Source organism: Myodes glareolus, chromosome 23, assembly GCF_982192425.1.
Source record: "Myodes glareolus chromosome 23, mMyoGla1.1, whole genome shotgun sequence".
In the NCBI taxonomy this organism is placed as follows: domain Eukaryota; kingdom Metazoa; phylum Chordata; class Mammalia; order Rodentia; family Cricetidae; genus Myodes; species Myodes glareolus.
In genome coordinates, this window is record NC_142048.1 from 53867761 (window position 1) to 53893631 (window position 25871).

General features: G+C 52.0%; 1 protein-coding gene and 1 long non-coding RNA gene across 6 annotated transcripts; one reads left to right on the forward strand and one right to left on the reverse strand.

The window, feature by feature from the left end:
* Positions 1–951: 951 nt before the first annotated feature.
* Positions 952–25225, reverse strand: Kbtbd11 (kelch repeat and BTB domain containing 11). 5 transcript variants are annotated; one of them, XM_085680678.2, is made up of 3 exons: positions 25148–25218; positions 24519–25066; positions 952–7414 (listed from the first exon to the last, which is right to left on the reverse strand). In XM_085680678.2, exon 3 carries the CDS (start codon positions 6673–6675, stop codon positions 4771–4773), a length of 1905 nt encoding a protein of 634 aa, XP_085536804.2. In that variant the 5' UTR covers positions 6676–7414; positions 24519–25066; positions 25148–25218; the 3' UTR covers positions 952–4770. The 5 variants fall into 5 exon arrangements, with proteins under 5 accessions (XP_085536804.2, XP_048312082.3, XP_085536803.2 ...); XM_048456125.3 differs by lacking the exon at positions 24519–25066 and having other exon boundaries at positions 25148–25225; XM_085680677.2 differs by lacking the exons at positions 24519–25066; positions 25148–25218 and adding an exon at positions 24342–24512.
* On the forward strand, positions 8041–10961 carry LOC146890540 (uncharacterized). Its single transcript, XR_014998685.2, has 2 exons — positions 8041–8772; positions 9246–10961. It is a non-coding gene; the product is annotated as an uncharacterized LOC146890540 (long non-coding RNA).
* Positions 25226–25871: the final 646 nt, after the last annotated feature.

Here is a 25871-nt window from a genome sequence, read left to right on the forward strand (position 1 = left end):
GGGTCCACTCTGCACATCTGGTTCTCCTCAGCTGACATAGGTCACTCTGTTCAGTGGGGTTCCCTCTTCTCAGCTGCTAGGCCAGTTCTAGTTTGAATCTCCTGGGGGTGTCAGGAGGCCACGTGATGTAAGAGGCCCCCAGTCCCATACACCAGGGAATCCCAGTCAAACCAGTGCTCATTTCCAGTTCCCCATGAACCCTCTCCAAGAGGTGTGGCTGGCCGATGTGACTCTATCTTGTACTTTCTGTTTTAAGATGTTTGGACACGCTAGAACTTGATGCTGGGGAGAGACACCCCCTCCCCCCTGAAATAGTCGGTTCCTAGGAAAAACAACACAGGGTTTGGCTCGCATGTCCCTCAGACAGACCAACACCCACACCCTTCCCTGACTTTCAGATGCAAAACTACGCTCTCTGAACTGCCCCGAGTCAGAGAATCAAAGAGGACCCCAAAGGCCAGACAGAGTCAGGGAGGTGGAGAGGACTGCTCCCCCCACTTCCCCATCCCCATCAAAGCCCAGAACCCAGAATCAGTCACACTGGCCAACAGTGACCAGTCTGCTTGCTCTGCCTACAGGGAGCTACAGCACAGGCCTGGCTTGACCACTCTCACCTACTCCTGAATTTCCAGTCCGGCTACCCATCCATGGCACGCAGTGACCACTCCTCTGTTCTGGCGGCTGTATGGACCTCATGAGCCCACACACAGCCCTCATGGCTCCATCACCCCAGTCTGCGGGGCAAGACCTGGCTGTGACGGGGCTAACTATGAAGACAAGTATGAAGATGGAGGTGAGGCTGATGGAGAGGCGGGGGAAACCTCAGCATCCACGGAAGCTGGTTGCAGTGATACCCTAGATCTCCCAAGACTCATTAGAGTCCAGTCACTGTGGGGCCACACCACGCCTGCCATCCTGGGGATCCGAGGGAGAGAGGCAAGCACAGCAGAATTTCAGAAGCACTGGCACATGGTTTATTTCGTCTTGGCGCAGGTGACAGACATAAAGGGGTTTGACATCATTTATGCCTAGGAGAAAACTCAAGCGTTAGCACAGTAACTACACAACCAGTAACGGCTGGCCTGACCTCCCCTTAAACAGGTGCAGATCTTTACCAAATGGCAGCATGTGCGTGCTAGTTAGTAGGTACTGTTGGGCGATTTACCGAGCACGGGGGCGGGGGTGCACTGCAGTCTCACATCAGAATACACCTAGACTTTTACTTCAACCCAAACCTGTCCACAGAGCCACGTGAAGCTGCTGCCAGGACAGTCTCCTCTTCACGGGTGTGGACAGAACATGGATGACAAAGTCGCTTGGATAAGTGCAGATGCAGCTGAAGTGTTGGCACGGTTCCACTTTTAGCTGGGGTCATTACGTCCTTGTGAACGATATCAAAAAATAAAACAAAATAAAATAAAATAAAAGGGGACAGTGGTATTGTTTGAGAGTCAAGATGAAAACTGTAACCTGGGGAAGGCACTAAACCGAGGCACAAAGCTAAAGCACGCTTGGGCTCCCATCACCCACGAAGACATCCCAGATGCTCACATCCCGCCTCACCTTGACTTCTGCAGACCACCTCAAAGGCATTCGATTTCAACATTGGACAGTTTGCTGAGGGTTCGCACAGTCATCACCAGGATTACTAGAGATCACTGGTCATTGCGTTTTGTCGAAATAGCAAAGCCAGCACAGGTAAGAAATTAAACTAAGCAGCCAACCAAATTTCCACAATGTTCGTTTTTCTTAGAATTACAGAAACTCCTGCCATCCTTTCTCTAGAAGCCAAAGCACTGCACTCCAAGTCCGCGGAGCTGCCAAGAGTCTGCAGTAGAGGTGGGGCTTGTCCCATGCCCAAGTACAAAACAGAAAGAAAACCGAGAAACATTAGTTCGTTGCCTAGGATCCCAAATGAACCCTGGCAACACAAATGTAATTACCCATCAGCCAAACAAAAGGTCAATCTTTTGTGTGTTGATCATTTTCCCCTTAAAGCAGCACTGTTCTTTCAAACGCCCAGGGCGTCAGTGTGCAAAGGTTACTGTCCTGAGATTATGAATGGGTGTCACAAACATACTCTTGTAACTGATAGTCAGATCTGTGCTCACACCAACCACCCTCCTAGGTGGACTTAGGGGCAGAATGTGACCAGCATGTAGAACATGAAAGGACTTACCCTGGTTCACACCCTGGAGGCACATCTCAGCGATGCCTGCTCCCCTCACTACCAAACCAATACCTTACAGAGTTCACATCTGTTTGTTGGGGGTGGGAGGCATTAAGGTTAATGCTAACTGATAGGACCTAGAATCACCCAGAAGGTGGGCCTCTAAGCACACCTGTCAGGAGTTAACCTTGATTGTATCCATTGAAATGGAAAGAGCTGTCCACTGTGGGCCACACCATTTCCTGCCTGGGTCCTGGGAATGTACACAATGTAGAAAAAGGAGCTGGCTGGTAATGCGCATTCAAGGCTGTCTCTTGACTGCAGATCAATATCACCTGTTCCCTCAAGGTTATGGCCTGTGACTGCCACAGCTTGAGGGACTGTAACCTGAACTTTGAGCTACAATAAACCCTCTCTCCCGTAAGTTGCTTATGTCAACATGAAATGAATCTAAGACAGATAGGTAGTAAATCTCCCAGAGCCCAAGAACAAAACCCATGGTTGCTAAGACATGCCAGGGCCTGCAGTATTTGTTTTCATAAGGGGCACTATTTAGAAACAGGATATAAAATATTTTATATGCTCTCAAAAACAGCTTGGCCACACATCTATTCATGATTAATGAACTAATTTTCCTTTCACGGTTCACAGATTAATACATTTACCCTTTTGACTTCCTTGGGTTTTGTTTGTGTTCCGTGGGCACAACAGCATGCTAGTCCCCACAGGAAGACTCCTCTGATGTGCATCTGTCCTCTCCAGGGACATGCCACTCAAGGGGCCAAATTTCAAAGGGGAACGTCAGAGGAATGACTTCTCAGGCAAAAACCACATAATGGCATTGTATAAGTTTGGTACTGAAGGAAAGAAAATAGAGACCAATTTCATTTTTTTAAAAAAAAGAGCTACAATATAAAAGGTACATCTCTCTAAACATTGTTTAAAGAGTAACATTGTTTCACTTTGCTCCCCTTCCTCCAGGACACTCCTAAGAAAGACCAATAAAAACCAGGCATAAGAAGTCTGTTTTTCTTTCCTAAGATGATTAACCAAGTTGCCAAGACATCCTCTTGGTTTATGAGTAATCACGAGCAAGCACAAAGCGCTGGAACATCTAAACAGAAACCGTAAACTCCATTCCTCTGGGTCATGCAGAATAACCAAACTGGTTGTTTCTAAACACTCCTCACTATGACCTTTCAGAGCAGGCTCTAAAGCCTAACCAATTCCCAGCTAAGCACCGACTTCTACGGGGATGACATGGTACATGCAGAGCTTCCTCTAATTACGCTCCAGAAACTCTCAATGTGTAGGGACCCTCTTGCAATAAAACAACGGGCCAGATGTGGAATCTCAACCAGTTATTTGGGAACATGCATTTGGTCCTTAACGTCTTAATAAATAGGAGGCCTTGTCTGTATACGCTCAAAATGTACAGCATCCTAACACATGAGAGGAACATGAACTGATTTGGTTTGGGTCCTTGCAACCTTATCTACGTATGAGTTTCCTTTCACTTCTATTAGGGTATTTTAGAAGTTAGGTAAACGACACTTGCTAAACTACATTCAAAGCACATGTGCTTCTCCTTGCCCTACACCTTAGGGTACCACTCCTCCACACCTTCCAGGGAGATGGTTCATCTCCCTCATCAGAATCACAGAAGACACATTCAAAACATAACCAAGTAGAGAGCCCAAAGCGTGCAACTGTCAACATGTGATTTTAACTTGTCTTAGAGTGGGGAAGCTTGCCCTTGCTTAGTCTAAACCGGGGAAGTGGGTGAACATGCGCAGAGCCTGGATCCTAGGTTCTTTTTAATAGGAAGACTCCCTTGCTGGTCATGCTTTCCTGCTCAGCATGCTTCCTGACAACATTTCATCACCAAAGGCTTCAAATCTAAGCAAGGACGGATGATCACTCTCACTAATAACATCCTCTCCACAGTTGCCTCGAAGGATGCCTCGGCTCTGAGACACAGGCCTGATTGTGTGTCTGTGGTTTGACACAGTACGCTTGGGACTAGAAACCATGCTGGTCAACAAAGTTTCACCTTCAGTACTTAGTGCACTACTCTTGAAGTTATGTCTCACACAGAGAACTTTTCAGGTCATGTAGATCTTATAAGTTACGGTTTTAAACCTCAGTGCGGAATGTGATCTTCCCTCGGCAGTTTGCGTTGACGTCTGGTCTACTTTAGGATCCCATTCAGGCTTGAGAGCCTTGCAGCAGGGACTGGGCAGGCTCCTCATTACACCTCATGCCCACCCCTGATTTCATCGGTGGCCTCTACCTCTTCCCTTAGGCATCGGATTATCTGATTCATCCCAAACTTTATGACATGAACCCCACTAAGCAAGTGAAGCAACGGGAGAATCCAGCACTGCAAAGCGGGTCTTAAAACAGCATTGCAAGAATGTCTTCGGAACCAGCGAAGCTTCTACTCTCAAAAGCATTTGCATGATGCGCTGTGGCCAGCAGCCTGCCCTATCTATAGGGCACCCTCTTTGCCCTCCCTCCCCACTGGGGGGTTCCCCAGCCCACTCTCTTGCACCCCCGCCCCAGCTGCTGGACAGTGGAATTGTACAGCTGATCCTGCCCTAGGCTGCTGATCCCTGCTCCCCGCGGTCCGGTTTCTCAGGCAGGTTGAGTACAAATGGAAACAGTACGCCCCGTACATCCAGAGGGGATCCCAGGGGTTCGGGCTCAAAGCTGCCACCAGGTCCCGTTTCGCTGCCAGGCTCAGTGTCCTGAGAAGGCACGTAGCGCCAGGTCCCCGCGCGGCTGACACAGTAGATGGTACCGTCCAGGGCGGCGCAGCGGAAGGGCTGCAGGCCTGATGGCGCGCCCGGGGGCCGCAGGTGCACGGCACACTGGCTCCATTGCTTGGCCAGGCAATGGTAGCGGAAGACGCTGACCCCGCCACCTGAACCCACTGCAACCTGAGCGTCACCGCGGCTCCCGCACAGGTCAAAGCGATAGAGGAAGCCGTCCAGGGCCACCATGTCAGCAGAGCGCTCTCGACTGCTGCTGCAGGGACACTCCTGCCACTCATCACGTCGGGGGTCGTACTTGAGCAGGCGGTAGAAGAGCGAGCCCCCGGACACGTAGATCTCGCCATTACAAGTGGCAGCCTCGTGGGCCACTGCGAAGGCGCCCCGGGGCAGCGGGGCCACCGCGGTCCAGCGGTCTGCTCGCGGGTCATAGCGCTCCACGCTGAGCAGGCACTCGCCGCCCACTGCGTACAGGTGTCCGTCCAGGGCCAGCAGCTGCACCTGCGAGCGCGCCTGGCGCAGCGGTCGCACGGTACTCCAGCTGTCGGTGGCCGGGTTGTAGCAAAACACCTGGTCCGAGGGGCGCGCGCGGCCGTCGGGACCCGCGGGAGCCACACCGCCCGCCACGAAGAGGTAGTTGAAGAGCACGCAGAGACCGCAGCCGCGCGCCGGCGCGCCCTCGGGCAGCCGCGTCAGCTCGCGCCACTCCCCGGCCTCCGCCTGGTAGCAATAAACCGCCGCGTCCCCTCGCGACTCCGCGTCCCCGGACGGGCTCTGCGGGCGGCTGCCCGCACGCTCCCCGGTGGGTCCGAGCGCAGCGGCCAGCAGGCAGGGGCGGCCCGAACACAGGCGGCGCCGCAGCAGCAGATCGCGCTCGGCACCGGACAGGCGGCCGAAGACCGCGGGCTCGCGCAGCACCTCCAGGTAGTGATCGCTCATGAAGCGGTAGGCGGCGTCGCGCAGCTCGCTCAGCCGCTGCCGCTTGCCGGCGCTCAGCACCTCGTAGCAGTTATCCAAGCTCAGATGGGGCGCCATGGCATCGGTGGCGCGCTGCGCAGCGCCGGGCAGCTGGAGGCGGCGCGCGCCGGCCACCACCTCGGCCACGTTGTCGGGCCGCACGCCCGCCATGCACCCGCTGTACGCGTCGGCCAGCAGCAGCCGCAGGGCCGTGAAGCTCACGCCTTGCACCCGCAGCACGTCCCGTGACGCGCGCGCGCGGAAATAGTCGCTGCGCGCCGCCAGCACCGCCTTATGCGCCCGCAGCCGGCGACCGGCCACCTCGATGACCAGGTCGGGTTCTCCGTGCGCGGGTCCGACCCCGGGGGGCAGCGGCACGGGCTCCCCGAGCTCGTCTAGAGACTCCGCAGGGCGCGCGTCCTCGTGGCGGGAAAGGGGCTCCTCGGGCGACGCCGGCTCTTCCGGGCGCGCGCACTCTTCCGGGGACTCCGGGGACGCGGCGCTGCTGACTTCCCACTGCGTCTCCACCACACGCGAGTCGCTGCGTTGAGGAGGAGGAGGAGAGGCCTCAGCGCCCTCCGCGGCAGAGGCGCGAGACTGCGGTGGGGAGTCGTCCCCAGAGCTGAAGCACAGCGAGGTGCTGAGACTGCAGGATGTCTGCGCCGGGGACGCAGCGCCCTCCTCCTCCTCGGCTGGCAGCGGCAGGCTGTCCTCTCTCGGAGTCCCGGACTCAGTCCCCGGGTAGAGGACGAAAGGCGCCACGGAGTTCTCCATGAGCGGGCTGTGTTGTGTGCGGTCTCTGCCAGCTCAGGAGTCACACATGCCTGGTGGAGGCTGAGCGTTCGTTACCCTGGGGGGTCCTTGGCAGGCACAACCTTCCCTTGGCACCAGATCAGATTTCACATATGTCCACCCCCTTCCCTATTCACGCCACTCCCACCTTGCCCTTCCCACTCTCCTCTCTAGTGAGGAGGACGCACCCAACTCCCACTGAACTTTTGAACCGCGGGATCCTCAACTCCGGCTACATCCGTCGGGGTGGAGGTCAACCAACCAGCTTGGTGCCAAAGCAGTTTTGTCTCAGTTTGCACGTCCTGAGCTGCGGCTCTCTGGTGTGGCTCCTGGAGAACTGAGGTTAAATGCCTCTAGTCCACCAAGACACGCCCTTCATTTGAATCTCTGTGAACCCCCTGTGTCACCTTGCCTCACAATGCTGCAGCCCCGGGACCGGAAAATCCTCTAGGGGTGGGGGTGACCACATTTAAATCCCTAGCTTCCGCTCTTTTAGCCTCCCGCTGTGCAGCCCAGAGTTCAGCAGAGGTGTACGTCTGAGTCCTGGGTGGCAGCTCTGCACCTACGCAGTCCACTTGGGGAACTACCACCTCTAGGTGGGTGTCAGGAAAGGCAGTTCCTGTGTGTATCCCAGGCCTTCTTCATCTGTCATCTGGGGCCTGCCTCTGCCGCCTCTGTCGTGGGATGTCAGGGTCCCACGTCACTCTCCACAGTCTTGTTCCTGTTCACAAAAGGAAAGCGGGAAGTGTTGAGTTTCACTGTTGAGGGAGATGGTTTCACCCCTGACCCTTCACCACTTGCAGTTATTACTCTGTCTGGTGGCCAGACGTCTGATTAGCGCTGGAGTTTGGTGGAGAGGGAACACATAATCACTCAGTCCCCCTTCTGGCACAAGACTAAGAAAGGCCCAGTTCAGGCAATGGATGTCACTAAAAGAGGCTATGACCACGGTAAGTTAGGCCCAATATGTGGCTAGTTCCATAACTAGCCAGCTATCAGTGTGAAGTTTAACCCAGCAGAATTACATTCAGAACCAAGATCGTGTGTTGAGGAAGCACAGCGTGGCTACACACCTCATTAACTTAAAGTGCTGGCAGTTTCCTTGACTTTTCTGGAAACAATCCTATTCACTTGCAATCAATATATGTCAAATATTTGAAACCATCAAGGATCTGATCCTGGGGCTCCACCTGCCACCCCTGTGGTCCTTACTGGAATCAGGTCTCTTCCTCGGAGAGGCAGTTGCCAAATATCCTGAAGGGGGCAAAGGAGAAGGAAGGCAAAGCTGCACAGGTGTGGCAGGGTGTCAGGACCCTAAGAATACTAGGTAGAGTTCTGCCCTGGTGGGCACTGGTGACAATTCCCTGCCTTGCTGGAGGGGATTTGAGCAGCAGGTCAGCGTGGCCCAGTTGTAGCCTTCTGAAGAGCATGGACAGAGAAAAGCAGAGGCAACTCAGGGACTGGCACTAATGCAGAGAATGTACTTGCCTCCCCAAGGCAAGAAGTGACATCTGGGTACATTGTGCATCTCAGGGCCTGCTTCATTCCCTCTCTCCCTCTCCCTCTCTCATACACATACTACATAAGTGCTGTCATGGTTTGAATGTGAGCTGTCCCTCACAGCCTTATGTTTGAGCACACGGTTCCCAGCTGCTGGTGCCGTTGGAGGAGGCTGTGGCTGCCCGAAGTAGCAGGCATGCCCAACCTTTTGACACTGCAGTGTTCCTGCTGGAGACTCATGCAGTCAATTTAACGTACCCACGTAAAAAAAAAAATCCCCTCGTGTTTTAAGTTATGAATCTCTTTCGGCCACCTTCATTGCTATCCTACATATATGTGTGCTTAGGAGCTGGGGCTGTCTTGAGGGTTATAGACCATCTTGTTCCCGTCTACTTTTTTTGCTTTCCAATCTGCTAAGGCATAGCAAACCCTGGGCAGGCGCTCACTATCACAGACAGAGCCCCAGCTGTCATACCTACCCCGCAGTAATGGGTTATAAGCCTGGAAGCAGCAAGCCCCAAACCTTCACCTATTGCTTTTCAGGTATTTCTGTCACAGGATGAAGAGGATCACATAGAGGTATGTCATGTGCAGCACCCCCACCCACACCCAGTTCCTCCAGTCTCTTTACCACTGACATCCATCGTGGAACTTGGAGACATTCAGTTCCCTCCATGCCAAATTTGCTTCACTTGGCATTTTCTCCCTGCCCGTGGCACTGCACTAAGATCTTCAGGAGAGGTAATGCCAGGGAGGTTTGGGAACCTGAAGCTTTGTTTGCCAGGCACATGGGTCAGAGGACTCCAAGGAGGATACAGGACATGATGTCCTTTGGTTGACCTATGATCATCCCAACAAAGCCTCCATCCAGCTGTCTGTCAGCCCAGGGAACAGAAGGACTTGCTGGTCCATAGCAATGAGGATGTAAGGATGACCTCAAACACAAGAGAGATGGGTGCCCCAGGACCCCACGGGCTGTAGAGATTTTCCTTTGGGCTTAGCACTGAAGGAAAGTGAAATCAGAAGCATGACACAATACATGCCTTATACAGAAATGTTTGGAAACCTCACTGGATGAGACTGAAGTAGAGCTGGTTTTCCTGGTCAACCCATTCTTCACACTGCCTCTGTGAGGGACAGCGGACCATCGTCACCTTTAGAACATCTTCTGACTTAGGAAGTGGCCTCAGCACTACCTGGTTTCCTGGCTTCACAGCCTGAGAGGAGGACCACGCAACAGAAGACTCTACAAGAGAAGCTTGGGATTGGTCATTTCAAGGTCCTAAGTCCTGAAAGAATGTTCACTGAGTGTCCATGCTGAAGCTATGCTAAGGCAGTGGTGTGGTCTGGCCTACACCGATGGGACCTGTCTTTGGTCAGGAGGCCTGGGATGGAGCTAACTCCAGCTCTGGGTCATTCTGGAAAAGGAAACTCAGTTACCACCAAAAAACACTTGCCGTGTTTCTTAATGGCTATATTGCTTACTCCCAACATACATGACCCCAACACACACGACCCCAACATGACTTTTAGAAGCACATTTCCAGAGTATGGCTTTAACGGTGCCCCACTGAATTCCTCGGTGTCCCATGATGCCCCCCAGCACAGACAGCAGGGTGAGCTGGCTGAGTGCTTTGTTCTGAGCATGGCATACAGAACATCTCCTGTTACCTCACTCTGCTCCCTCGAACAAGGGCTCTCCTATCACCCTGTGACGGCCAGCAGCACACACCCCACCACTGCAGCAAAACCTGTCAGCCTCACCTCTTTGAGGCTGGTGCAGAACAGGTAGGGGCAATCTGGCAACCAGGTAGTCCCCCACTAAAGCCAGGGTCACACTTCAGAAATCTGGTTACCTGAAGGCTGGCAGCACATCTCCCCAGCTCAAAAAAAGAGATGGAGGTACCAAACTTCCCCACATGAGCAAGACGGGGTGGGGGGTCCCCATGGTCTTTTGGAGGTGGTGGTAAGGGAAACTGGGTTCTTCACTAGGATCGGCCACGACTGTAGCGTAACCTGAAAGCAGACAGAGCAGCCAGGCCGTCTTCACACACAGGCCCTCCCTAACAAGATGGAATGGCTTCCTGGACAGTCTGTCCATGGGAAGGACCGCCTGAGCTGTCTGACTCTGATGTGATCCCTCTTCCCCCTCCCCCCTCCCCGTACTTGTGTACAGCAGGGTGCAGGGAAGCAATGTGGGTTGTACAACTGGGAGCAGCCATGTTTGTATTAGGGGATTAACTGTAAACCCTAGCAGCTTTAAGAAGTTACAAAAGTCTAAGCAAACTAGAATAAAGGGAAAGAACAACTCTGGCGGCTGTGACTCTGCTAAGACCATCCCATGCCATTCCAAACCAAACGGAGGTTTGGAAGTGGAAATTTCCCTGCATTGCGGTCAGCTTGAGGGCAAGGATCCCTCGAAGGCTCCTGCCGAGCTCTGTCGCCATTATGGTACAGTAACTGAAGCCCTCACTGCCTGCTCCTGACCTTAGGACAAGACTCTCCTCAGTGAGGCCGTTTGTCCAGAAAACTGCTGGGAAGGAGTGTGCCAGGACCGAGGGGGAGAAGTGCCAAAGCCTCTTTCCTAAACAGCCAGGCAATCATGGATTACAACAAGCTTTTAGCTAAATATAATTCACATAGCATTTTCTCTGTAAGATATGACCTTCTAAGTCAGACCTTAAAAGTATCTAAACAATACTAAGTTTCTGTTTATTTACCATTTATATGAATAAAAACCATAAGATTGTGTATGGCTTCCCAATGTAGACACTGGACTATATGTGTAATGTGGGTATCAGTTTATTCAAAATTAAGTTATATACTTTGCTATAATACCAGTTGCGAAAAAGAATCCTTCAGGTTGCTACAGCCAGCTCACTTTAAGTTTGTTGATGTACTTACAAACCGGAGACAAACTTCAATGATGCACAGTACTCCCTTGTGTCTCTCCCATACCCAGCCTGTGTCCCCCACACCTACAGGACCACGGCCTCTCTGGGAAAGGTATCTTTGCTCTGCCTACCTGATGCTTCATAGTCAAGAACCAATAAACTGCCACCAGGCACCTTGGGCCAGTAGGTGAGGCACAGGGCAATGTGTTTCTAGTTACTGCCCATCTCTCTTCCCAACCACCAGAGCCTTCCCTGTGGCAGCTGCTCATGAGACAGTGTGCCCACCATCTCGGGATGTGACGTGTATGTCAGGGAAGATAGCTTTGCCTAGAAACCTCCATTCTCCTGGGAGCCAAAATTCTTACTCCTGAAGCTCACGTTCCTGTTATCTGCTTCCCCACCACCACACATACACACAGTTACACAGTTTCTACAAAGAAATGACAGATGCCATACTCATGACTTTCCTTGATGTAATCCTGACTTTTCAAAAGGAAATTCCAGCAGGGCGGTGGTGGCGCACACCTTTAATCCCAGCACTCAGGAGGCAGAGGCAACCTGGTCTACAAGAGCTAGTTCCAGGACAGCCTCCAAAGCTACAGAGAAACCCTGTCTTGAAAATAAAAAAAAAGGAAGTTCCTAAGTCATGAGGGCTAGCAGTGGCTCTTCTCTCTGTCTCTGTCTCTCTCTCTCTGTCTCTCTCTCTCTGTCTCTCTCTCTCTCTCTCTCTCTCTCTCTCTCTCTCACACACACACACACACACACACACACACACACACACACACACACACACACACTTTCCCTCTTCTGCAGCCTGGGAATCAAGAGACAAGCAGACAACAGCATGTGATGTGCTGTGTGTGGGCTGCTCATCGGCTACACGGCATAGCCCCCCAGACACTCTGAAACGTCTGAGGGCCCTTGTTAGAAAATAGGTCTGAACGTTTTAGAACTCCTGTCACATTGTCTGTCTATGGCCCTAATAGCTAATAAACCTCTTGCCCAAAAGGACAAGCCACTTCAGTGTCCCCCTAGGACCTGAAATGTGAGACTTTTCACTAACTAGGGAGATATAATATATATTATATATAATATATATGTGTATGTGCACGTACCCCTAATATATATATATGTATATGTATATATATACACACACACATCCATAGTTAATATATAATATCTATTTCCTGGTTATATTTATTTATCACTTGTAAGCACCCAGATAAAATGCCCCATAGTATATAACACACAGCACACCATATGATGCATTTGTAAGATGGCAGACTTCCCAGGTTTGGTGGGCATGCATGCTGGGTGCTGGCAAGCAGAGCCCAGGCTCTCTTGGATAACCACATTGAGTCCTCCCTGAGACAGGATGTCACGACACAGCCTAGGCTGCACGTTGACTTCCCGCACAGCCATGGTGGCCTCACACTGGAAACCTTCTTGCCTTTGCCTCCCACACACTGGGATTTACAGGCAGGTGTTATCACACCCAACAGATTTCCATTTTTTTTTTAAAAAATAAACCTATATGGCTTTTGTAATCATACAACTTGCAGGTTTTAAAGTATTGACGTTCTCGCTTAAAAGTTTCAAATGTATAGAAACCAGGACAGATGTTAGGACAGTGGCCTTTTTTTTTTTTTAGTCTTTGATCATTGTTTCTATCAAAAGCACCTGTGCTCAAATTCCTCTCCCCTCCCAGAACACAGGCTCACCTTGTTCTCATCCTTCACTGTTTTGAGCCCCTGAGTTCTCAGGGGTTCCCCAGTTCCCCCTTGTATCCCCCGCACCTCTAGCCTGGCCACACCCAGTGATGTGCAACTGACATTTGTTTCCTTGTTCGGAACAGCACCAAACACCCCAAACCCAAGAACAGGTGTCTCAACACACACTATACAAGTGGGAAGGCCAGTGGTTGGGGTAGGGGCTCTTCCTCAATTTCCTGATTCACTGAAGACTGAGCCATGGCGGTGGGGGTCCTCAGCAACTCACAGGTGTGCTGAACACCGAGCAAACAGCATTCTCAGGGAAATACAATGCTGGTGGCGCTTTTTGAAGGGGCGAGAGCTTAAGCCATAATTCCCCAAATTCAAATCACTGGACAGGTTTCGCATAATCTACGGAGGCCTCTGTGGTACTGGCATAAAGCAAGCTGCTGCTGCTGCTGCTGCTGCTGCTGCTGCTGCTGCTGCTGCTGCTGCTGCGCTTGAGTCTGTGCCCAAAGCGCTCCTGCTGCGGTCCCACATACCTGCCCTGTATGTCTGTCGCTGACAAGCTGGGACTCCAGGCAGCTGACATCCCGACTGCCTGTTTCAGCTCTAGACTAAAAGCCGGAGGGGGTTCCTCCCTCACGACTGTCACTGTCCCTTTGGGGAAGAGAATCACGCCCAGCAAACGCTCCCTTCAGCCCCGATGGGATGCCAGTAACTATGACCATGGCCATGTTATGGCAAGTTCAGTGCAGACTCTCCCCAGCCCCACAAGGTCACAAGAGAGGCTTGAGGGTAGGCTCAGGGTGGTACCAGAGAAGGCATTTGTCCCAGTTCACTCTAAGCTAGAATTGAGGGAAAACTTGCCCTGGCTGGTCTGTGTGTGTGTGTGTGTGTGTGTGTGTGTGTGTGTGTGTGTGTGTAAATCTCAACACATGAGTAAAAAAAAAAATCTAAGAAATGAAAACCACAGGAGAAAGAACACTGGACTGGGTCAGGTCCCAAACTTTCATCTGGCGTGCAGGATTCTGAGGTCTGTGAGCTGCATCCATCCAGTACTCATCTGGGCATGCCCCCACAGTTGCTGTACCCCACCTGGACATGTCCCCACAGCTGTGCACCCCACCTGGACATGCCCCAACAGCTGTGCACCCCACCTGGGCATGCCTCCACAGCTGTGCACCCCACCTGGACATGCCCCAACAGCTGTGCACCCCACCTGGACATGCCCCAACAGCTGTGCACCCCACCTGGGCATGCCCCCACAGCTGTGCACCCCACCTGGACATGCCCCCACAGCTGTGACCACTATCACAACCATCACATGAGTAACAGAACTGTCTTGATTAAGAGACAAGAAAATGGCCTGTGCTCAGAAGCATTAGGTGCATGGTCTCAAAACACCAAACAAAGCCTAGCAATGGCCCCTTATCGCCCTTGCACTGTCCACAGGTGGCTGTGGAGAGGAGAGCCGAGGCATTTGGCTTTCCTAGTCCTTAAGTTTAATAAACCATGTGAGCTAACAGGGCTATTCACTGGCCATAGTGTTTAAAGGTCCGCGCTCAGTCACAGACTCTAGTCCCCAGGGTTTCACTGTATTTACAGCATGACGCCAGGGTCAGGCCACACTGCATAATAGAGAGGAGGCAGGATTCCGTTCCCTGGGACCCTTGACCACCACCAGCTGAGGGCTATTTGGAGAGATCTGAAGTATCATGTAGAGAGATTAAATTTTCACTTATCCAGTTGAACACCAACCAGCTCATGAAATAATAGATGTTACCATCTGTTTCCTCCACGCAACTGTGGATGATTTTATATCCCACTATTCTGAAACACACATAGGGCATAGCTTCATATCCTACAGAATGCATTTTCTACTTTCGTGCCTGAAGCACAACACTTGAAAGCAAATGGGGATAAAAGCCACTGCCCAAGGATGGGAGTGTTCAAACCTGGAATATAGAGCAACCCTATCCACCCCATCACTGTTACAAGGCAGGCAAACTCACTGGGATCAGAAAAGGGTGGAAATTCAATGCTCGTTCACTCAAAGCATTCACGGTTAGATGACGCAAGCTGTGCCCCTGCCTTCTGCGAGGACATACGCCCAGACACAGATGGAATATTCTGAAATCGGAAGTGTCTGCCCCTCCTGGTGACTCAAGTGACATTAGGGACTTGGAGAAATAAAAAGTGTGAACACCTGGAATCACCGAGACCCGGGGGAAAGGTACACACACTGTAAGTCTATCTTACATGTATAGCCAGAACATCCGATTCCTAGCACTGCCTGGGCCAGCCTGACTGTGGAACCATCTGTGAGCCCAAAGTCAACATGGAACGTTTCACCAGTGACAGGTGCAGGCGTCAGAAATGAGAGGCCAGCAAGACTGATGAACCTGCAGCTTTTCCAAGCATCCACTCAGGTTCTGACTGGTCCTCCAGAACTGGACAATACTTATCAGTAGTCATTATCAGATGAACACGAAGCACCTACCATGGGCTGGGTACACAAGGCTGAGCACCTGGATGAGACCAGACATCAGTTAGTCCTCACCCTCTGGAGCTGTGTCAGGAGACAGACTAAGCTACCACATGTTCAAATGGAATCAGATGCCATGACCAGCTAAGTGTGGACACAAGACCTAAGATGTCATGACAGGACCTAACTTCCAGGGCAGGTGATGCTTCCAGAGAATATGAAATTTCTACTGAGGCCAGTGGGAGACTCGAAGGCCTGTGGGAGTGAGCCTGGCTCCCCAGGAGAGTGGCCAATGGGCTGTAAGGAACCTCAGAACCAGTGGGGCAGCGAGATCTCAGGTAGTCACAGAGTTCTGTCACCTTGGCCACAAAGAGAACCATGAGCGTCTTTGGAAGAATTAAAGCAAGCAGTGATGTGCAGGGAGAGCCTGTCTTGTCCTTTCAGACAGAAGCAAAAGATAAAAGATCTTGATTCTTATTCTTCAGCACTGCTAACTTTACCTTAAAATCGACGAGCTCAAATCCGCACGGACCAACCATAGTGAATCCCACAAACACAATTCCGCCTTTTTGAAGATTGGCCAGATGTTACCTGTAATGCCACCTACACGCTTTCTTAAATATAAAAATGCTGCCGGTCGCTTGCAAAGTGGAAAACACAGGAAGGGAGGTGAGACAGGTCTTTGGGCAGACTCTACGTGTGAAGTACAGGGGCGTTTCCTCCTGCTTTGTTTGTGCTATCGGGCTTCTCAGAATGAGTGAACATCAAAGGACCGACAATAACACATTCAATCTCAGGAACAGGAGTGCCTCCTTTTCTGTTCTGATAGTTTGTGTTTGTTCAAAGTCTTTTAATTTGTAATTTGTTACTCTGGACGCTCCAGTGACAGACTCTTCAGTGGTGTGAGCTGGCCTACACTAAATACAAGGTGTGAAATCCCAGACAAAGTAAGATTGTCACCAGACAAGGGACATGACAGCTAAGTGACTTATGTGGTTACTCATGTTCTAGGCAAATGAAACAGTGTTCAAAAGGAACACTCACATGGTATAATTTCTAAACTTGTGAGCTCTTGGGTTTATAAACTAAAACTTGGGCAAGATCACACAGTGGCAACAGCGTCAGGACTGCCCAAACCCAGGCAGGCCCCAAACTGCATCTTCTGGTCAGCACACTTGATTCCACAGTGGGGACAAACTTAAAGCCAGCCAGATTCCAGCTCCTTTGCTCTCCTCATCTACAGTGCCTGCATCGTGAAAACTGTCAGTTCTCAAACATAGGATGTTCCTGACTGGAACGTCCTGTTCAGCCTAAACATCAGGTGTTAACTGCTTCGGGGCCAGAGAGAAAACAGGATTCTTTTCATCACAGTTACGGTGTCCAAAGATACGCTTCCTGTTTGGAGGTCAGGAAGAGGGGGCCTGGAAGAGATGATGCTGAGACAGGAAGGCTGGGGCGGGGCACCCTAGCTTGGTCACATGATGGCCTCCACTAATTAGGTTAACTGGATGTGCAGCAGGGCAAAGATGAGCAGGGCTCTTTCCAGTGACTTTCACAGTTTAACCGCTGTGTGGAAGTAAGCATCAGAACCTGGGGTCTGAAGGGCAAGAACAAGAAGACCATTTCTAGTTCCAAGGTTACAAGAGGCGGCGACACCCGTGGATGCGAAATCTACCCACAATTAGCCCCGGCAATGAACTTGGAACCTTAAATTCCAGACACTTTCCTCACTGTCACGGACTTCTCAATGTTGTCGTTTTTATTTCGGTTCCCCCAACAAGCAGGTTTGAAGGTAGCCTCTGTAGAACACTCAGGGTGAAAGGGCCTCGATGTCAGCACAAGACACCCCGAGACGGAGTTCTCAGCACAAAGGAGATTTACTTGCCCCAGAGAGACAGAGGTCAGGGAATAAGAGACAAAGACAGGAGATAGAGGAGGGAGAAGAAAAGAAGAGGGGAGATGGGGAAGGGATATTTGCCTCAGAGGGACAAAGGACTGTCTCAAGATGGACAGGAGACAAATATAGGCTGGACAAGTGGGAGTTTATAAAGGGAAAGAGGAAAACCCCATGAGAAGATGCATTGGTTAATTTTGATTGGGCATATTAACTGGGGTGGTCAAAAGGGAGCTTTTGATTGCTGGATTTCAATACTTTGATTGCTGGACCTTGATAGCCAGCTTTAGGAGTAAGTCGCCAAATAAGGGAATAGACCTTGGGGGCTAGCTTTAGGAGTGTAATCTAACGGTTTATGGAGGTAGTGGGAATGGGGGAGAAGGGTAAGGCAAAAGCCATCAGGGCCAGGTGTTGCCATACTCGGGAGACCTTCCCAGGAGCTCCTTCTTGGGCCTGCACTTGGGGAGCCATCCTGGTCACCCCAGAACAGGCTGTAGCATCTCATGTGACTGGCGTGGCCTGGGAGAGTTGTGTTATGGGATGGCCTTGTCCCACACCCCAGTGCTGACGCCCTCTGGGAGCTGGAAACCTTCCAAGTGTGCTGGATAAGGGTAAAGTACGGAGAAAGGAGTGGCTGCGAGCCAACCTCAGCACAGGGTCCCAAGGGCACTCTGCAGTGAGGATTTACAATTATCTCCCTTTGGAGCCAAAGGTCACATGGGTGCCCCAATACCCTTGCAGCTTCTGTGGGCAGCCTTCCTACAGACATCAGTGCCTCCTCTCTGAGGGGGTCTTGTGAGAGTGGTTCAGCCTGGACTGGCCTTTGCCAGAATCCCACAAAGGCACTTTTCATTTTCTGAAGGCGCTTCCTCGGTCCCATGAGCACATTCGGGACACCCCTAAGAATGTCACACTTTACCAGACAGCAGCAGAGAAGGCAGGGACACAGACACTGTGTGGAAAGGAATAGGCTGTCTTAGGAGGGCAGGGTTCCAGGTGTCCCTCTCCTCTGGGAAGGGGGAGGACACAGCAGGTTCCTGCTGGCTCTGGGCACCCACAGTCTCTAAGCCAAACAGCCCTACATGCTCTGTCAACCTTCCAGACACCTGGCCCCAAGAACAAGTGAGTTTAGCAACTTAACACCGCCGGTCTGATAAACTAATCTCTGCATTATTATTGTTATTGCTCTTTATGCTGGCTAGCTTTACGTCCACTCGACACACACTACAGAGAGGAGGGAACCTCAACTGAGAAAATGCCTCCCTAGATCAGGCTGTAGGCAGGCCTGTAGAGCGTGTTCTTAATTAGTGATTGATGGGGAGGGGCCAGCCCACTGTGGGTACTTCCACCCCTGGGCTGGTGGTCCTAGATTCCAGAAGAAAGCAGACTGAGCAAGACATGGGGAGCAAGCCAGTAAGCAGCACTCCTCCACGGCATCTGCATAAGTCCCTGTCTCCAGATTCCTGTCCTGTTTGAGTTCCTGTCCTGGCTTCCTTCAGTAATGAATATGGAAGTGTAAGCCAAATAAACCCTTCCCTCCCCCAAGCTGCTTTCGGTCATAGTGCTTCATCACAATTAAGACTCTAATGTTCTAATTACTATCATTGCATGTGCGCCTACAGTACAGAGTGCCTTTGGCCATAAAGGTTCTGATTTAGCTTGTTTCATTGGCCACAAGCACAGCCACCCACAGTCCCGCAGGCTCCTCTCACCTGGTAGATCTCTCTGCCCCCTCACTGTGTGCAGTTTAACCTTAAAAAGGGAAGCCTGCTTCTCACAGGCGGCATTAGTTGAATCTTCTCTGGAAAGTAGCTGAAATGTGCTTTTTGGAGAACCGAACCCATGTTATCCAGGAGGAAGGCGGGTAAGGCTTACTCTCACTTTTCCTTCAGTCTTTTCTGTTTGTTTTTGCGGTCCTAGCTGCTTTATCCTTCTCTCCTTCTTTGTTAAGACTCCCATATTTAATGCACATGGGAGGGAGAAAAAGACAAGATCTCCAGAGTAAACTGGGAGCATCGGGACCTTGGGGAAGGGCTGAAGGGAAAGGGGAGAGGCAGGGAGGGGAGCAGAGAAAAATGTAGAGCTCAATAAAATTCAATTAAAAAAAAAAGACTCCCCCCCCCCACAAAAAAAGACTCCTATATTTAACAAGTCTACTGCAGGTGCCTGTTCCAGTTTCCATGATGCTGCCTCACCAGGTTGGCCCCCAGGAAACGGTCAAGGAAGAGAAGCACGGGGCTCTGTGGTTCCTTTCAGCAGAGCGCAGAGCCTTTGGGAACTGTGAGCACTTTTACTCAGGGCAGGCTTGCGGAAGCCCAGGTGAAGGAAACACTCTGTACAGATGGGATGTGCACTTGCGGCTTTCGTCTAGCGGCATGGGTCCCCAGAGATCCCTGGGAATTCGGGACGTTTTAAGACAATTGAAAATTGGATGGGGTGAGATGCGGCCAGCTCCAGCTAAAGGAAACAGATGCAGTACAAGATGAAACAGCATGTTAGGCTCAGGAGGTACTGCGGGGGCAGAACACAGGCAGAGAAGGTCGCTTTGCAGCAAACAGCAGACATTCCACAGAGGGCCAGGACCAAGCTACATCTAGTTTGTACCTGGCTGTCTTAGGATAGCTATGGGCCAAGGGCTTATCAGTCTCTCAGTTCCCCTTCCCACCAAGAGATGAGAAAATGATTGGTTTTTATCATCCATGTAAGTGTACCACACTGCTCAGATGTTTGGTCAAGCATCAATCTATATGTCACCTGGACATCAATCTATATGTCACTGTTCAGACAAGGCTAGCACAAAGTCAGCATATGAATAAAACTAGATGTCCTCCATTTTCTGAGTGGGCCTTGCCAAGAGATGGAGGCGTCTGAGGAAGAGAGAATTCACCCTCCGGGCTCATGCTGCACCATCGGCTCTTCCTGGTGTACTAACACATTTTCTGTGGTTGTAACCGGACACCTGAGACCGGGACGTTTATAAAATATAGAAAGTTATTTATCTCTGAGGCCTGGGAAGTCCAAGGACACAGCTCTGGCCGTCTGCATGGCTTCTGGCACAGGCATGGCCAGAAGCAATGGACAAATGCCACCTTCAGAGGAGGCAAACGTGAGAAGTGGACTCACAATGAACCAAGCACAACAAGAGCTGGCACAGGGGCAGCACCGACCTCCAAACGATCAAGTATATGTCATCAGGAACCAAGCCTCCAAAACAAGCCTTTCAGGGGACACTTCAAACCCAATCCATAACCGGGACCAAGCTTCAACGTTGAGTCGTATAAGAAGAAACCACATTCAGAGTTCAGGACCTGGGCACCTGCCTGCTGAGCTGCTCCACCCATGGGTCCTTGGTTGTGGTTAATCTTCAGTGCCAATTTGACTGGCTTTGGAATCATCGAGAGACACCTCTAAAGAGAAGACCCACCCTGAATGTGGGCAGCACCATCCTTGTGCTGAATAAAAAGGGAAACGGAAGAAGCATGCTGAGCGCCAGCTTCCATCCTGCTCCCTGACTGCAAATGCAACCCCCAGCCTCTTCCCTTTCTTGCTGCCCCACCTTCCCCGCCATGTGGTCCAGAGAGCAACGTTCTCACTGCCATGCCTTCCCCGACATGTGGTCCAGGCAGCAAACCATGAACCAGAACAAATCCCTTTTCCCTTAATTCCTTGGCAGTTATTTTTGTCACATCTCTCTCTCTCTCTCTCTCTCTCTCTCTCTCTCTCTCTCTCTCTCACACACACACACACACACACACACACTCATGCACACTCATGTCTCGTGGCTATCCGAGGAACACTGGCAAGATCGACAGTGCCCCCGTGCTGCCCGTTGTGGTACCTACAGGTGTAGGACAAACATCTTCCCTCTTGGGTGCACAGGCCTTCGAATGGATAGGAAGGGCTCAAGGCAGCTCCTTCATCCAGTAACAGGACTTAAGGACTGTGGACCCCCAAGAGAGTGTAAGGTATTGAGATTTCTGACCCTCTTCTCAGGGAAGAGGGATTGGAGTCATGAGTCGGAGGTCTGACTTGACAAGTGACACTTTCCAAAGACATCTCTTAGATGTGACCTGTGCAGGACTCTCCCTGGGGCAAGAGAGGACAGAGCTCCTAGTGGTGAAGTCCAGCTCTTCCTGCACTCAGCAGGCTGTGACTGTAACGAAAATGGCACTATGTGACTAAAGGCTCCCCAGGAAAAGTGGTCCGGCTTCCACAGGACTCTTTCTTAGGACCACGCTCCTTACAGCCCGTGATTCGCCAGGGAAGAAGTTGACACACAGATAATTAACAGGTCCAGCGGCCTCTGCCCAGCCATGCCAGAAGTGAACAGCAGCTTTCCGTGACTCAAGCCCTGCCTCCAGGCTGCCACATCTGGCACTGATTGGCAGACATGCCACCGCTAAGACTTCAGGATGGCAGCCAAAATGAATGGATGCTATTGTTGAAGCCATCACGTTTTCTCAGCCGTGAGAACCAGGAGTCGTGGTCCTTGAATTGAGGACTGCATTCCCTGTGGTGGGAAACAAAGGCCCAGTCTCAGAAGATGGGTGTTCTAAAGGGTTGCGCTGACCAAGGCATCCTAAAGCAGATGTCCACATCCTGCGTAGAGACCACCACAGCAGCAGAAGCAGAAGATGGATGACGCTCAGGGACCCCAGATTCAGTGAAGGCAGACGCCACAGCTGTGTGGCTCTAAGCGTTCTTAACCAAAATAAAGACCCCAAACATCCCGACAAAGCCTTTTATTTATGCAACCTCTTCCCACACCCGCCATCTTCAGGCTCTCCCTTTGACTTGGGGTCTCCATTCTGAGCCAGGTGCCCCTTCATCCTGCCTTCCAGTGTCGAGCTTCGACAATGTCTGTGAACTGAAGACACAGACAGGCTTTCCAAGCATTCCTCTCCGGCCTACCCTAGTGATCTGCCTCACACTTTAGGGCCCTTGCATGTGAAAGTCCCTGTTGATGCACCATGCCAATCCCCTGGTCACATCAGGAGTCTTCATTATGTATGTTTATGGGATGTTCACACTCCCTCCGGAGCTCTTACACAAGTACTGACAGGACACGCTTCATGCTCCATGTTTTCAAGTCTAAGATGCACAGGCAGGGAGATCCGGTTGATGGTACCCAGAATTATGGACCTAGAAACTGGGATGACACCACACTCAAAGCAGACATCAACAAGCATCACTGAAAGAGTGTTCAGCTGTCTCACTGGACCTCAGTTTCCAAGGCAATATTTAATTATGATACTCTGTCTAGCAGGAGCCAGAACGCTTCCAAAACAGACTCCTAGAAGTTTGCATTTTATTATAAAAGTCCTACACTGTAAATCTTCTACAAACATTTGCTGGTACTAACACTCTTGGTGTAGAAAGAACAGCGCAGCCAGGGCTGGATTGCAGGGACTCACAGGAGGCTGGGCTGGTTTCCATTGAATGCATTCTGCTCTACCCCATGCAGTCCCGATACCCAGCAGTCCAGATACCCAGTCGCCTGGGTCTGTTTTGACCACAGGCCTCCATGCAGGGCGGTCCAGGGAATCACTGCCACTGCCTAAGTGGATCCAGATTTGCACCAAGCTGTTATTACACAGTAAACTATGCCGTTGGTGTTTAGGAAACGTCTGAAATATGAGCTTGGATGGAGCGCTGGCAAGGGGAGAGCTGCTTGGCTCAGAAAGCATAGTGCAAGTCCCTTTGTTCATGCTGTGACTTGTACTGGGATATACCCCATCAGAGACCTCCGGCAGCGGGGAACAAAGTGGTGATGTGATCTCAAAAGATAGACCCTTCCATCCTCTCAGGGCGTAGTGGCCCCCAAGATGGCGTTGTGACCCCTAAGATGGCGTTGCTGGGAAGGGCTTGTAAAGAGCTGCATTTAAGGCTTTCTCCTTCCTCCTTAACCAGAGATGACCTTCCATACTGCAAGCAAAATATTTTAAGTATTTCCCCTCTGTACTTTCCTATTGATATGATGGGCCATTTCTCGTAGCTGGCATTGAAAATCTCTGTAGAATTTTTTTCTCATCAGAACCTTAGGTGAGTTACACCAGAAGGGAGCATTGGAGCATCTAATGAATCAGCACGGGGACACTGGTTTCTCCCAGCAACTCTGGTACCCGGGAAAGCTCCCTTCTGCCTGGCAAGACTTGAGGCGGGGAGGGTTCTAATAATAGGAGCCGCTCAGGATGAAAGGCTTAAGGGCGCCATTGACAGACAGCCAGGGGGTTACTAATTAGAGACCGAGTAACTGCGATTCAGTGGGAAGTGGAGGGGTGCTGGGAACCCGCGGGGAACCAAGGAACTGCAAGAAAAGCTCCCGAGTAGGCTGAGTGGAAGTAAAAGTGCTCACCGCGATGACGTGCTTTTCCTGTCTCCGGAATAGATACTAGCAGGGGAGGAAAAGTAGTCCTTTAGAAAAGCTAAAAATGTTGGCCTGACAATCCTCCTGTCTAGCGCTACAGGTGCAGTGGTCCAACCGAGAGGAACTCTCCAGGACCTGACCCCACCGCCCTGGAGGGGGCTGTCCCAGCCGCGCAGCGGAGCTGGCAGGGTTCCGGGAAGGCTGGGGCTCCACTGCCAGCTTCGTCGCCTGGCTGCAAGCAAGTCGATGCACTCGGTCCTAATTTAAATGCAGCGCGCTTTCCTCCTTCCATCCCCTCACCACCGAGCTGTCAGGCACGTCCCCGCGCAGGCCACCAGGCATCCCCGACCCGCCGTCTGGCTCCATGAGCCGAGGCTCTCGGAACGGAAAGTGTGGTTGTGCCTTGGCCCGCACGCCCCCGCAGATCATGCGTGGCGAAGGGGACAGACAGCATAAGAGCCCCGGGTCCAGGAGCAACAAACCATGTACATATTTCGAGCTAGTGCCGCGTCCCTACCTCCACCCCCCCCCCCCCAGTAAAAAACCCGGCGCCGCAGGAGGGAGCGGTTGGACCCAGGCCTGGGAGGGGCACGCGCGGGAGACTCACTGTCGCCGGCCGCCCTCCCACGCCCAGCCCGATGCTTACCTAGGAAGAACCCGCCCTCCCCCTCCAGCCCCGCACCAGTGCCCACTTCCTGCCAAGAACAGACACCCCCCCCCCCCCCCCCCCCCCGCCTTCCATCCCCAAGGTCTCCAACCACCAGAGTCCCGCAGGCCGCGCCCGGTCCCCTACCTCATCGCTCGCAGCTCGCCGCTCTCTCCCTTCACCCCTGCGCCCACCCGAGCCCAGGACACGCAGCCTGGCCAGGGGGTTCTCAGGCGCGCATGCGTATGCGAACATTCGCGCGCACCTGTACGAGCGCGGCGGTGGATTGGGGGGGGAGGGTCCGCGGGCGAAGCCTCCACGCACCTGTACGAGCGAGCGCCGCGATGCTGCGCGCCTTCCCGCCGCCGGGAGCGCGCCGGGCTCCTCTGCTCCCCCCGCCAGCCGCTGGGCTGCCCGCGGCCGCTCACTCCTTTCGTGCGCCCTGCGCTTGCAGGGAGCGCGAGCTGGGCGCCCGCCCACGGCCCGAGCGCGCGTGCACCTCGTCGCGATCCCGCGCGCAGCCTCCGGGTTGGGGGGCTGCTGGCTGAGCTCGCCCTCCGACGGCCTAGTGAGAGCCGGGCCCCCGCGCTCTGCCGCTGCTCCCGCGCCTCCGCACTTAACCCTTTCCATCCCCGGGGAGCAGAGGCCCGGGGCTCGCTTGTGGCAGCCAACAACTGCTTGACAACTGCTCCACTGAGCACGGGGCGCCTCCAGTAAGGAGACCCCGCTGCACCTTGTGGGCATGACCTGTTGAGTCTTCCTCAAACCCAAAAGGCAGCGGAAACAGGTGTCAAGCGCTAGGATGGGTACCGTCTATGGCGGTCTTGGCTGTTGGACCTCCAGTGCTGCTGCGCCCTGGCCCCACTGAGTCTCTGTAAGAGACGATGCCACGCATAGTAATTAAAAACTATAATTTTTGGAATCTTTAAAAAGTTCGGGATAGAGAAACGTACCAACCGGCAGACGTTTCCTGGTGTCTAGACAAGGCCTTCCCTCCTACGTGGACAGCCTGGGTGTGTGAGTGAGACAAGTCAGGGTTGGGCCGGGTAATGCTACTTTTAAAAGCTTTATGCAAATCACCCATGGCTAGATTTCAGAGGAGAGAGGACTTGGACATTTGCTTTCTTCCCGGCTTTGATATGCTTGGCCAATTTATACCATCAGCCCTTCTGAGTTCAATACCAAAGTTGTAAAAACCCTTCTTGTTCATTAGCCAGGCATCAATGTGGGCAGAAAGCTGCAAACTGCAGGAATTAAACCTTCCATTTTCTGTTGGTTACAACACAAATAGGCAATCTTGAGGCTGAGATCCTTTTCATTATTAATTTCAGTTTTTCCTCAAACATGCGAGAGACTCTTGAGGTCCCTTAGTGTGTTTCTGTTTACACGTGGGTGGTGAAGAGGCAGAAGGCTGACCGGGAAACAGCCTCTTCTTGGCTTCCCCTACACCGCGAGCGCCCATCATCCCAGCTCTGAATGCTGGGAGAATCACTGTTGTCCTTCTCCATCTTTTTCTTCTCCCATAGGACCATGTGGGATTGGTCCACCCCAATCTACCCCCCGCCCTCTCTACTACCCCTGTCACCCAGGGATTTTTAACAAAGAACTTCCAACTACCACACCTCTGCAAATTTCATCAATTTCACTGAAACTAGAGTCTATAAACAGTGAAGTAGG